The sequence below is a fragment of the Salvelinus alpinus genome, chromosome 21 (genome assembly GCF_045679555.1).
Source record: "Salvelinus alpinus chromosome 21, SLU_Salpinus.1, whole genome shotgun sequence".
Lineage (NCBI taxonomy): Eukaryota > Metazoa > Chordata > Actinopteri > Salmoniformes > Salmonidae > Salvelinus > Salvelinus alpinus.
The window spans coordinates 48637646-48651962 of NC_092106.1; the positions used below are offsets into that span (position 1 = coordinate 48637646).

Sequence of the window (14317 nt, forward strand, 5' to 3'; positions counted from 1 at the left end):
AGTGGTACTCAGTAGTGTGTTGTATTGGATTTGCCCCAAACATAACACATAAACAACTCCAGTGTATATTTGGACTTGTTTTCTTGGTTATTGTCCTGCTGAAAGGGGAATTTGTCTCCCAGTGCCTGTTGGAAAGCCTGTGCTTAGCTCTATCACAACCACTAAACTCTGCAACTGTTTTACAGTCACCATTGGCCTCATGGTGAAATCCCTGACCTGTTTCCTTCCTCTCCAGCAACTGAGTTAGGAAGGACGCCTGTATCTTTGTAGTGACTTGGTGTATTGATACACCATCCAAAGTGTAATTAATAACTTCACCATGCTCAGAGGAATATTCAATGTTTTGAAATGTATTTTTAATCTACCAATAGGTGCCCATCTTTGTGAGGCATTGGAAAACCTCCCTGGTCTTTGTGGTTGAATCTGTGTTTGAAATGCACTGCTCGACTGAGGAACCTTATAGATAATTGTATGTGTGGGGTACAGAGATGAGGATGTCATTCAAAAAATCTGGTTTATTGCACACAGACTGAGGCCATGCAACTTATTATGTGACTTGTTAAGCTATTTTCTTCTCCTGATCTTACATAGGGGTTGAATACTTAACAAGACATTTCAACTTTTTTTTTGTTGCTTTTATTAATACAATTAAAAAATTTAAAACATAATTCTACTTTGCTATCATTGGGCATGGTGTGTTTGCCAGTGAATGAAAATCTAAATGTTATCTATTTAAAATTCAGGCTGTAAAAATATAAAATGTGGAAAAAGTCAAGGGGTGTGAATACTTTCTGAAGGTAACAAGGAGCCATTTGAGGTGCAGAAAATAACAGTCCCTCTCTACTGTCCCTCTCCCAGCCTGTGACCAGTTGGCTCTGGGTGTCGGGGCGGTGTTTGGTCCTTCTCACAGCTCCTCCGTCAGTGCTGTCCAGTCCATCTGCAATGCTCTGGAGGTGAGACACTATCACATACAGTGGTTCCTCCTTAAAAAGTTACGAGTTTCCACACAGCGGGACTTAGAGGTACCCAGCGTCACGGCGTCATTGCTCCAGACCACCACCAGGGGGAGTTAGAGCACTCATTATGCCTTTGGGTCCCAAGGTTTTTATATGACCAATCATATCGAGTGGGTCCAAAGACGAATTTGACGCGAGCCACCCGTCCCTGGTGACTTTCTTCAGCAAAGATGGCTGACAAAACATTACAGTGGAAGCTAATTTAAGTAATTATAATGTCATAACGAGTCAAGCAAAAAATGTACAATTGAGAGGAATATGTTAGTTAATGTAGAGACAAACGATTGTGCATATTTTTTGGTCATAAACTTAATTTACGAAATTCGCAATTTAGCAAGTTTTTTTTCAGTCTTATCCAATATCAGGTGTATCAAACTCCAATTTTTGAATGATGCTGTGTCTGCATGTACAGTGGGGCAAAAAAGTATTTAGTCAACCACCAATTGTGCAAGTTCTCCCACTTAAAAAGATGAGAGAGGCCTGTAATTTTCATCATAGGTACACTTCAACTATGACAGACAAAATGAGAAAAACAATTCCAGAAAATCACATTGTAGGATTTTTAATGAATTTATTTGCAAATTATGGTGGAAAATAAGTATTTGGTCAATAACAAAAGTTTGTCTCAATACTTTGTTATATACCCTTTGTTGGCAATGACAGAGGTCAAACGTTTTCTGTAAGTCTTCACAAGGTTTTCACACACTGTTGCTGGTATTTTGGCCCATTCCTCCATGCAGATCTCCTCTAGAGCAGTGATGTTTTGGGGCTGTTGCTGGGCAACACGGACTTTCAACTCCCTCCAAAGATTTTCTATGGGGTTGAGATCTGGAGACTGGCTAGGCCACTCCAGGATCTTGAAATGCTTCTTACGAAGCCACTCCTTCGTTGCCCGGGCGGTGTGTTTGGGATCATTGTCATGCTGAAAGACCCAGCCACGTTTCATCTTCAATGCCCTTGCTGATGGAAGGAGGTTTTCACTCAAAATCTCACGATACATGGCCCCATTCATTCTTTCCTTTACACGGATCAGTCGTCCTGGTCCCTTTGCAGAAAAACAGCCCCAAAGCATGATGTTCCACCCCCATGCTTCACAGTAGGTATGGTGTTCTTTGGATGCAACTCAGCATTCTTTGTCCTCCAAACACGACGAGTTGAGCTTTTACCAAAAAGTTATATTTTGGTTTCATCTGACCATATGACATTCTCCCAGTCTTCTTCTGGATCATCCAAATGCTCTCTAGCAAACTTCAGACGGGCCTGGACATGTACTGGCTTAAGCAGGGGGACATGTCTGGCACTGCAGGATTTGAGTCCCTGGCGGCGTAGTGTGTTACTGATGGTAGGCTTTGTTACTTTGGTCCCAGCTCTCTGTAGGTCATTCACTAGGTCCCCCTGTGTGGTTCTGGGATTTTTGCTCACCGTTCTTGTGATCATTTTGACCCCACGGGGTGAGATCTTGCGTGGAGCCCCAGATCGAGGGAGATTATCAGTGGTCTTGTATGTCTTCCATTTCCTAATAATTGCTTCCACAGTTGATTTCTTCAAACCAAGCTACTTACCTATTGCAGATTCAGTCTTCCCAGCCTGGTGCAGGTCTACAAGTTTGTTTCTGGTGTCCTTTGACAGCTCTTTGGTCTTGGCCATAGTGGAGTTTGGATTGTGACTGTTTGAGGTTGTGGACAGGTGTCTTTTATACTGATAACAAGTTCAGACAGGTGCCATTAATACAGGTAATGAGTGGAGGACAGAGGAGCCTCTTAAAGAAGAAGTTACAGGTCTGTGAGAGCCAGAAATCTTGCTTGTTTGTAGGTGACCAAATACTTATTTTCCACCATAATTTGCAAATAAATTCATTAAAAATCCTACAATGTGATTTTCTGGATTTTTTTGTCTGTCATAGTTGAAGTGTACCTATGATGAAAATTACAGGCCTCTCTCATCTTTTTAAGTGGGAGAACTTGCACAATTGGTGGTTGACTAAATACTTTTTTGCCGCACTGTATGTATTACAATTATACACTTCAACAGTGTTAACCACTCCTGCTCCTGGGACATAAATTATTACACATTGTAACTATGCAATAGACTAGAAACATGATTTAAGTAAAGGCTGATTTGTATATACAGAATACAAATTAGTGCATCCTGCCAACACGCCCACAAGCGAGCCACTCAGGTGGAGAATGACGCATGTAAGAGAGCAGGAACGAGATGGGAGTACCAATCCAGGCTATTTGTTCTGAGTCAGGGATAATAATGTAATGAAACAAGCAGGGAGCAGGTTTCGAACCAACATTCTCAACATTCTAGAACAAAGTTCAGCATGCTATCGACTGTGGCCCAATGTATTAATTGGGGTTGGGGCCGATTGTGGCTAAAAACACTTTATCAATTGGAATCTTTAACGTGGAAAGGGGGAAAAGGTATTATTATTAGGTTTTCACAAGCGTAGTAGGGTGGGCTACTAGCTGAACAATAACCTTTACTAAAGAATTGTATAATAGCCGAGCTAGGCACGAACCTCCTTTCCCAACTTGCAACAAATAATTAGTATCTATCTATCCACATCTACCTACACACGTATCTACCTACACACAGTTAATGTTATGAAAACGAAAACTGTATATTATAAACAGTTGAAGTCAGAAGTTTACATACACCTTAGCCAAATACATTTAAACTCAGTTTTTCACAATTCCTGACATTTAATCCTAGTAAAAATTCCTTGTCTTAGGTCAGTTAGGATCACCACTTTATTTTAAGAGTGTGAAATGTCAGAATAATAGTAGTGAGAATGATTTATTTCAGCTTTTATTTCTTTCATCACATTCCCAGTGGGTCAGAAGTTTACATACACTCAATTAGTATTTGTTAGCATTGCCTTTAAATTGTTAAACTTGGGTCAAACATTTCGGGTAGCCTTCCACAAGCTTCCCACAATAAGTTGGGTGAATTTTGAGTCAGGTTTGTAGGCCTTCTTGCTCGCACACGCTTTTTCAGTTCTGCCCACATATTCTCTATGGGATTGAGGTCAGGGCTTTGTGATGGCCACTCCAATACCTTGACTTTGTTGTTCTTAAGCCATTTTGCCACAACTTTGGAAGTATGCTTGGAGTCATTGTCCATTTGGAAGACCCATTTGCGACCAAGCTTTAACTTCCTGACTAATGTCTTGAGATGTTGCTTCAGTATATCCACATAATTTTCCTGCCTCATGATGACATCTATTTTGTGAAGTGCACCAGTCCCTCCTGCAGCAAAGCACCCCCACAACATGATGCTGCCACCCCCGTGCTTCACGGTTGGGATGGTGTTCTTCAGCTTGCAAGCCTCCCCCTTTTCCCTCCAAACATAACGATGGTCATTATGGCCAAAACAGTAATATTTTTGATTCATCAGACCAGAGGACATTTTTCCAAAAAGTACGAACTTTGTCCCCATGTGCAGTTGCAAACCGTAGTCTGGCTTTTTTATGGTGGTTTTGGAGCAGTGGCGTCTTCCTTGCTGAGCGGCCTTTCATGTTATGTCGATATAGGACTCGTTTTACTGTGGATATAGATACTTTTGTACCTGTTTCCTCCAGCATCTTCACATGGTCCTTTGCTGTTATTCTGGGATTGATTTGTACTTTTTGCCCCAAAGTACATTAATCTCTAGGAAGACAGAAGGCGTCTCCTTCCTGAGCGGTAAGACGGCTGCTAGGTCCCATGGTGTTTATACTTGCGTACTATTGTTTGTACAGATGAACGTGGTACCTTCAGGCGTTTGGAAATTGCTCCCAGGGATGAACCAGACTTGTGGAGGTCTACAATTTGTTTTCTGAGGTCTTGGCTGATTTCTTTAGATTTTCCCATGATGTCAGGCAAAGAGGCACTGAGTTTGAAGGTAGGCCTTGAAATACATCCACAGGTACACCTCCAATTGACTCAAACAATGTCATTTAGCCTATCAGAAGCTTCTAAAGCCATGACATCATTTTCTGGAATTTTCCAAGCTGTTTAAAGGCACAGTCAACTTAGTGTATGTAAACTTCTGACCCACTGGAATTGTGATACACTGAATTTTAAGTGAAATAATCCGTCTGTAAACAATTGTTGGAAAAATTACTTGTGTCATGCACAAAGTAGATGTCCTACCCGACTTGCCAAAACTATAGTTTGTTAACAAGAAATGTGTGGAGTGGTTGAAAAATGTAAACTTATGTAAACTTCAGACTTCAACTGTATATATGTTACCATAAAGAAAGGAGGACCAAGGCACTCTTCATATAATTAATTAAAATGCCTTTATTAGTATGGCATGTTCAATAGAAACAAAGTTTTAAAAATTCCGACGTGTTTCGGCTGCATGGCCTTCGTCAGGGAGTACAAAGAAATAATACAATGTCCTTTTTTGAACAGCTTTTCCAATTAGCCCTGATTTGAAGAGGGAGTGGTTACAAAATTGATTGGACACACCTAGTAAGCAATACTATACACATTAAAAAGTGAAATACTGTAGCTATGTTATCATAAAAATACAACTCCAAGCTAGAAGTATCAGAACACTTAGGAAGGTAGTTCTATGATTCGGGCAGCAGGCGCAGGAATGCGTAATATATATTTTTTATATTTTTTATTTCACCAAAATTAAGGCGTGCCGTGTAACGCCACGGGGGACGAAGACCAAAGAAACACGTAACAAAACAGAAACCCAAACAAAAGAGCGAGGAGTACCTCGAATAAATAACACATGCGCACAATGATTAACACACCGGACGAGACCTATAATCATCTGCGCAATTCACAAAGGGCACGAAAGCCCAAAACACACAGCACAGGGACTCACACGCACCAACGGACATTGTAACAATAATCGACAGCTCAATGGAAACCAAAGGGCACACTTACACAAGTACTAATCAGTGGGAAGAGAGGACAGGTGTGCATAATGAAAGTTCCAGAGGGATTCGGGAAGATATATATATATTGGTCATGGCTCGCGTCATCTCGGTGCAAGAGCCTTTACTACAGTCCCTGGTTCGAATTCAGGCTGTATCACATCCGACCGTGATTGGGAGTGCCATAGGGCGGCGCACAATTAGCCCAGCGTCATCCGGGTTTGGCCGGGGTTGGCCTTCATTGTAAATAAGAATTTGTTCTTAACTGACTTGCCTAGTTAAATAAAGGTTCAATTTAAAAAAACAACTGGCGGCAACCGCAGCGCGATCAATAGGAGGTGAACAGTGGCTGGTGCTGAAAATATAGCTAACTTGTTGTGCAAGTGTTGCACACCAACAGATGGAGAAAACCTACACCAGTCAAGCAATTCATTTCAACAATAATGTTCATGTTGACTGAATATAAGAGTGTGATGTCTGCTAAATAATCAAGTTAGGTTTATCCAGAAATAAATAGTTCTAAATAACAATCTGGCTTTATTTACAAATTAGTGAGAATGTCTCACCCCATGTTCAAGAATTGCCCTTTTTCCTCACTCACTCTAGGTTAAATGAAAACTGAATCTCCAAAATATCATTACTTTTTAAACAAAGTGATTATTATTATTAATTCATTTAGAATTATATAAAAGCTCCTTAGATATTCTCAGATATTCTCACAGATCCTAACGGAAAATGCCCCTTAGATATTAATACAGAGTCCACCAATCCTCTTAATGTAATTATTGGTGGAGAGTCACGTCATTGAATTGTATTTTTTTTCGATATATACTGTAGGCCTACCATAGGCGAAATGAGTCTCACTGGTGTTGAGTAATGTGCTGTTAACTTCTCTCAGCTACGGATCACTTTTACGGGATCACATTTCTTAGCAACCTGCTAAAATTGCAGTGTGCCAAATGCAAAAATATTACAAAAAATATTTATAATCATGCAATCACAAGTGAAATATACCAAAACACAGTTTAGCTTGTTGATAATCCACCTATTCTGTCAGATTTTGAAAATATACTTTACAGCGAAAGAAATCCAAGCTTTTGTGAGTGTAGCTTTCAATGCTACAACAAGCTAAACTATATTAGCTTGGTTAGCTTGGTCACAAAAGTCAGAAAAGCAATGAAATTAATCGCTTACCTTTGATAATCTTCAGATGTTTCCACTCACGAGACTCCCAGTTACACAACAAATGTTATTTTTGTTTGATAAATATTATTTATATCACAAAAAAACGCCATTTGGGTTGCGCATTATGCTCAGAAAATCAAAGCCGTGTTCCGTTCGACAAATTCCAAAAAGTATCCGCAATGGTCGTAGAAACATGTCAAATGTTTTTTATAATCAATCCTCAGGTTGTTTTTAACAAACATAATCGATAATATTTCAACCGGACCATTACCTATTCAATAAGAGACAAACGGAAAATGGTGAGCTCCTCTCGCGTGCGTAGGAACTATTCGGAGGACACTTGACTAGTTTTGAAAAAACTTGTTCATTTTTCAAAATAAAAGCCTGAAACTATGTCTAAAGCCTGGTCACAGCCTGAGGAAGCCATTGGAAAAGGAATCTGGTTGATACCCCATAAAATGGAGGTTAGACGGGCCAGGAAACAGTTAAAAAAAATATATCACTTCCGGGTTACATTTTCTCAGGTTTTCGCTTGCAGAATAAGTATTGTTATACTCACAGACAATATTTTGACAGTTTTGGAAACTTTGGAGTGTTTTCTATCCTAATCTGTAAATTATATGCATAGTCTACAATCTGGGCCAGAGAAAATGTCCGTTTACGTTGGTCACGTTATAAAAAAAAAAGAAAAAGAAATCTGACCCCTAGTGCTAAGAGGTTAAAAATGGTGTTATTTATTTAAAGCGCATATTGAAGTTAGAAGAAAAAGCCTACAACTATTTTAGCATTGTTTCACGCTGCTCTGAGGTAAGCATGGGGAATGGTCTTGATAAATCAATAAGATTTTTATTTTCACTTAATCGCCGTTTGAGTATTGGTTAGAAAATAATTCGAATATTAGAGTACAGAAATGATATGCTCTTAGTGTGACCTTTATTTAACTAGGCAAGTCAGGTAAGAACAAATTCTTATTTACAAGGACAGCCTACTCCTTCCTCCCGTTGTACAGCGCCATATTTTCCATTCCATCCTAACGGAAACCCTGAGTGTTTTGTTTTTCGTTTTTCTCTGAATAGAAACACCATAATATTAATCAAATTAATGAAGCCAAATTTCTTAAAATCAATCCTGATATACTATGTTATTACAAAAAAAGGTTATAAATTCTCTTTTAATGCCAATACGGAAGACTATCAAATCCTTATCAAAGATGCCCTCTGGTGGTCAAACTAGCAATAACAGAAAAAATGGCTGACAAACAGATAACGTGCCACAGAATGCTGCAGCAGCCCGCAAGGTGTGCTGCAGTATGACACAACTTTTAAAGAAGGAACCACCGTAACTTAACATACCATCACACAACATGTAAGTCTAACATAGCACACCATCACATAACATCATATTGTTTAAAATTGATTGGTTGATTGATTGACTGATCGATTTTTTGGGGTAAAAACAATTTGTATCGTTTAAAACCATTTAAAAGTACAAAGAATTCCCAGAGGAGAACACATGAAAGCTTTAAGCTTATTTCTAATGTGGTTCTCGAGTAAAATAAATAAAAACATTGCATTTGTGTTCCTCACATAACAAATGATCACTTAACATGACATCACTTAATTAACATATCATTACATTGATGAAAAATAAACATTGTATTTATGCCCCCCCTAAGGTACCCCATATCCAGACCCGGTGGAAACACCCCTCTGTGGACAACAAGGACAGCTTCTACATCAACCTGTACCCAGAGTATGCCTCCATCAGCAGAGCCATACTGGACATCGTACAGTACTACAAGTGGAAGACAGTCACCGTGGTTTACGAGGATGCAACTGGTGAGTGATCTAAACAGACAAAGGGAAGCGAGCACTGCCACTACCTCATTCTCAGACCAAGGTGCAACAATTGAGGAGCAAACTTAAGTGAAGAGGATATTCAGCAACTCTTGGATGACAGTGAACGTTGAAGTTGAGAGACGTGCTTCAGTAAGAGCTGAATTTCCCCTTCACTTCAGTTTGATCTTAACAGACAATTACCTGTGGTTTAAGAAGACACATGTGGTCAATTATCTGACCTGGACAGTGAGACAGGATGTGATGGATGTCACTGGAAAGACCAGGAACATCTGGGCCCTAGATGTAGGCTAGGGGGGGGGGACAGCAAAAAGCTAAGGGTGATAGAGGATAGCCTTGGCAGGTTCTTCTAGCAATGCTACATTGAGAAGAGCCAACTTTCCTAGTAAAAAGCAATGCTATAGGTCTTAGTAATCACATAGTTCTGTAGATTTGTGGCTATTCTACTTGTAAAAGGCATCAGCAGCAATGGCTCTAATAATATTGAAAGATTGTTTGCTTGCATCAGCCAAGAATGAGAAGTAGTAGTAGCAGGGCCCATAGGGCTTGGTCAAAAGTAGTGCAGTACATAGGAAATAGGGTGCTGTTTGGGATGCAGCCTAGGACTCTTCTTTGCTTTGTGTTAGATGGGATGCTGCATGGTGTTATGAAGGGTTAGTAGTTGAAATACCTATACAGTGGGGAGAATAAGTATTTGATACACTGCCGATTTTGCAGGTTTTCCTACTTACAAAGCATGTAGAGGTCTGTAATTTTTTATCATAGGTACACTTCAACTGTGAGAGACGGAATCTAAAACAAAAATCCAGAAAATCACATTGTATGATTTTTAAGTAATTAATTTGCATTTTATTGCATGACATAAGTATTTGATACATCAGAAAAGCAGAACTTAATATTTGGTACAGAAACCTTTGTTTGCAATTACAGAGATCATACGTTTCCTGTAGTTCTTGACTAGGTTTGCACACACTGCAGCAGGGATTTTGGCCCACTCCTCCCTACAGATCTTCTCCAGATCCTTCAGGTTTCGGGGCTGTCGCTGGGCAATACGGACTTTCAGCTCCCTCCAAAGATTTTCTATTGGGTTCAGGTCTGGAGACTGGCTAGGCCACTCCAGGACCTTGAGATGCTTCTTACGGAGCCACTCCTTAGTTGCCATGGCTGTGTGTTTCGTGTCGTTGTCATGCTGGAAGACCCAGCCACGACCCATCTTCAATGCTCTTACTGAGGGAAGGAGGTTGTTGGCCAAGATCTCGCGATACATGGCCCCATCCATCCTCCCCTCAATACGGTGCAGTCGTCCTGTCCCCTTTGCAGAAAAGCATCCCCAAAGAATGATGTTTCCACCTCCATGCTTCACGGTTGGGATGGTGTTCTTGGGGTTGTACTCATCCTTCTTCTTCCTCCAAACACGGCGAGTGGAGTTAGACCAAAAAGCTCTATTTTTGTCTCATCAGACCACATGACCTTCTCCCATTCCTCCTCTGGATCATCCAGATGGTCATTGGCAAACTTCAGACAGGCCTGGACATGCACTGGCTTAAGCAGGGGGACCTTGCGTGCGCTGCAGGATTTTAATCCATGACGGCGTAGTGTGTTACTAATGGTTTTCTTTGAGACTGTGGTCCCAGCTCTCTTCAGGTCATTGACCAGGTCCTGCCGTGTAGTTCTGGGCTGATCCCTCACCTTCCTCATGATCATTGATGCCCCACGAGGTGAAATCTTGCATGGAGCCCCAGACCGAGGGTGATTGACCGTCATCTTGAACTTCTTCCATTTTCTAATAATTGCGCCAACAGTTGTTTCCTTCTCACCAAGCTGCTTGCCTATTGTCCTGTAGCCCATCCCAGCCTTGTGCAGGTCTACAATTTTATCCCTGATGTCCTTACACAGCTCTCTGGTCTTGGCCATTGTGGAGAGGTTGGAATCTGTTTGATTGAGTGTGTGGACAGGTGTCTTTTATACAGGTAACGAGTTCAAACAGGTGCAGTTAATACAGGTAATGAGTGGAGAACAGGAGGGCTTCTTAAAGAAAAACTAACAGGTCTGTGAGAGCCGGAATTCTTACTGGTTGGTAGGTGATCAAATACTTATGTCACGCAATAAAATGCAAATTAATTATTTAAAAATCATACAATGTGATTTTCTGGATTTTTGTTTTAGATTCCGTCTCTCACAGTTGAAGTGTACCTATGATAAAAATTACAGACCTCAGAATTTTTTTTACAGAAAACCTGCAAAATCGGCAGTGTTTCAAATACTTGTTCTCCCCACTGTATATAGATGAAAATGTCACTCGGAGTGTTTGTTTATTAGTCTGGTCCCAGATCTGTTTACTAGCCTGGTCCCAGATCTGTTTATTAGTCTGGTCCCAGATCTGTTTATTAGTCTGGTCCCAGATCTGTTTATTAGTCTGGTCCCAGATCTGTTTATTAGTCTGGTCCCAGATCTGTTTATTAGTCTGGTCCCAGATCTGTTTATTAGTCTGGTCCCAGATCTGTTTATTAGTCTGGTCCCAGATCTGTTTATTAGCCTGGTCCCAGATCTGTTTATTAGTCTGGTCCCAGATCTGTTTATTAGTCTGGTCCCAGATCTGTTTATTAGTCTGGTCCCAGATCTGTTTATTAGTCTGGTCCCAGATCTGTTTATTAGTCTGGTCCCAGATCTGTTTATTAGTCTGGTCCCAGATCGGTTTATTAGTCTGGTCCCAGATCTGTTTATTAGTCTGGTCCCAGATCTGTTTATTAGCCTGGTCCCAGATCTGTTTATTAGCCTGGTCCCAGATCTGTTTATTAGCCTGGTCCCAGATCTGTTTATTAGTCTGGTCCCAGATCTGTTTATTAGTCTGGTCCCAGATCTGTTTATTAGTCTGGTCCCAGATCTGTTTATTAGTCTGGTCCCAGATCTGTTTATTAGTCTGGTCCCAGATCTGTTTATTAGTCTGGTCCCAGATCTGTTTATTAGCCTGGTCCCAGATCTGTTTATTAGCCTGGTCCCAGATCTGTTTATTAGTCTGGTCCCAGATCTGTTTATTAGCCTGGTCCCAGATCTGTTTGTGCTGTGCTGTCTTGCAATGTGGCAATACAGTGGCATCATAAAGTATTCACACCCCTTGACTTTTTCTACATTTTGTTGTGTTACAGCCTGAATTTAAACTGGATTAAATTGAGATTTCGATGTTTTGTCACTGACCTATACACAATACCCCATAATGTCAAAGTGGATTTATGTTTTTCGAAATGTTTACAAATGATATAGAAATGAAAAGCTGAAATGTCTTGAGTCAATCAGTATTCAACCCCTTTGTTATGCCAAGCCTAAATACGTTCTGGGGTAAAGATTTGCTTAACAAGTCACATAATAAGCTGCACGGACTCTATGTGCAGTAAGTGTTTAACTTTTTTTATTATGACTACCTCATCGCTGTACCCCACACATACAATTATATGTAAGGTCCCTCAGTCAAGCAGTGAACAAATACCAGCGAGGTTTTCCATTGCCTCTCAAAGAAGGGTACCTATTGGTAGATGGATTTTAAAAAAAAGCACACATTGAATATCCCTTTGAGCATGGTGAAGTTATTCATTACACTTTGGATGGTGTATCAATACACCCAGTCTCTACAAAGATACAGGTGTCCTTCCTAACTCAGTTGCCGGAGAAGAAGGAAACCGCTCAGGGATTTCACCATGAGGACAATGGTGACTTTAAAACAATTGCGGAGTTTAGTGGTTGTGATAGAGCTAAGCACAGGCTTTCCAACAGGCACTGGGAGACAAACTCCCCTTTCAGCAGGACAATAACCTAGAACACAAAGCCAAATATACACTGGAGTTGTTTACCAAGACGACATTGAATGTTCCTGAGTGGCCTAGTTACATTTTTGACTTAAATTTGCCTGAAAATCTATGGCAAGACTTGAAAACGGCAGTCTAGCAATGATCAACAACTAACTTGACAGAGTTGAAGAATTTTAAATATAATAATGTGCAACATTTATTGTACAATCCAGGTGTGCAAAGCTCTTAGAGATGTACCCAGAAAGACTCACAGCTGTAATCACTCTTAGAGACTTACCCAGAAAGACTCAAAGCTGTAATCACTCTTAGAGACTTACCCAGAAAGACTCACAGCTGTAATCGCTGCCAAAGGTTATTCTAACTAACATGTATTGACTCAGGAGTGTAAATACTTATGTAAATGAAATATTTCTGTATTTCATTTTAAATAAATGTGCAAACATTTCTAAAAACCTATTTTCACTTTGTCGTTATATGATATTGCGTTTCGATGAGTGAGATTTATATTTTTTTATCCGTTTTGAATTCAGGCTGTAACACAACAAAAAGGGGTATACATACTTTCTGAAGGCACTTTTAATCAATCCCACCTTGATTAAACTGTCCTCTACCATCCTACTCGAAACAATCCCTCTACCATCCTACTCTAAACAATCCCTCTACCATCCTACTCTAAACAATCCCTCTACCATCCTACTCTAAACAATCCCTCTACCATCCTACTCGAAACAATCCCTCTACCATCCTACTCTAAACAATCCCTCTACCATCCTACTCTAAACAATCCCTCTACCATCCTACTCTAAACAATCCCTCTACCATCCTACTCTAAACCATCCCTCTACCATCCTACTCTAAACAATCCCTCTACCATCCCACTCTAAACAATCCCTCTACCATCCTACTCTAAACAATCCCTCTACCATCCTACTCTAAACCACCCCTCTACCATCCTACTCTAAACAATCCCTCTACCATCCTACTCTAAACAAACCCTCTACCATCCTACTCTAAACCACCCCTCTACCATCCTACTCTAAACAATCCCTCTACCATCCTACTCTAAACAATCCCTCTACCATCCTACTCTAAACAATCCCTCTACCACCCTACTCTAAACAATCCCTCTACCATCCTACTCTAAACAATCCCTCTACCATCCTACTCTAAACAATCCCTCTACCATCCTACTCTAAACAATCCCTCTACCATCCTACTCTAAACAATCCCTCTACCATCCTAAACAATCCCTCTACCATCCTACTCTAAACAATCCCTTTACCATCCTACTCTAAACAATCCCTCTACCATCCTACTGTAAACAATCCCTCTACCATCCTACTCTAAACAATCCCTCTACCATCCTACTCTAAACAATCCCTCTACCATCCTACTCTAAACAATCCCTCTACCATCCTACTCTAAACAATCCCTCTACCATCCTACTCTAAACAATCCCTCTACCATCCTACTCTAAACAATCCCTCTACCATCCTACTCTAAACCATCCCTCTACCATCCTACTCTAAACCATCCCTCTACCATCCTACTCTAAACAATCCCTCTACCATCCTA

General features: G+C 40.4%; 1 protein-coding gene across 2 annotated transcripts in view; it reads left to right on the forward strand.

The window, feature by feature from the left end:
* LOC139548413 (glutamate receptor ionotropic, kainate 1) overlaps nt 1–14317 on the forward strand; it is a 137941-nt gene that overhangs the window by 63989 nt on the left and 59635 nt on the right. For both annotated transcript variants that reach the window (XM_071358096.1, XM_071358098.1), the window contains exons 3-4: nt 859–953; nt 8759–8921. In XM_071358096.1, coding sequence (XP_071214197.1) covers nt 859–953; nt 8759–8921 — 258 coding nt within the window. The remainder of the gene's footprint in view (nt 1–858; nt 954–8758; nt 8922–14317) is intronic.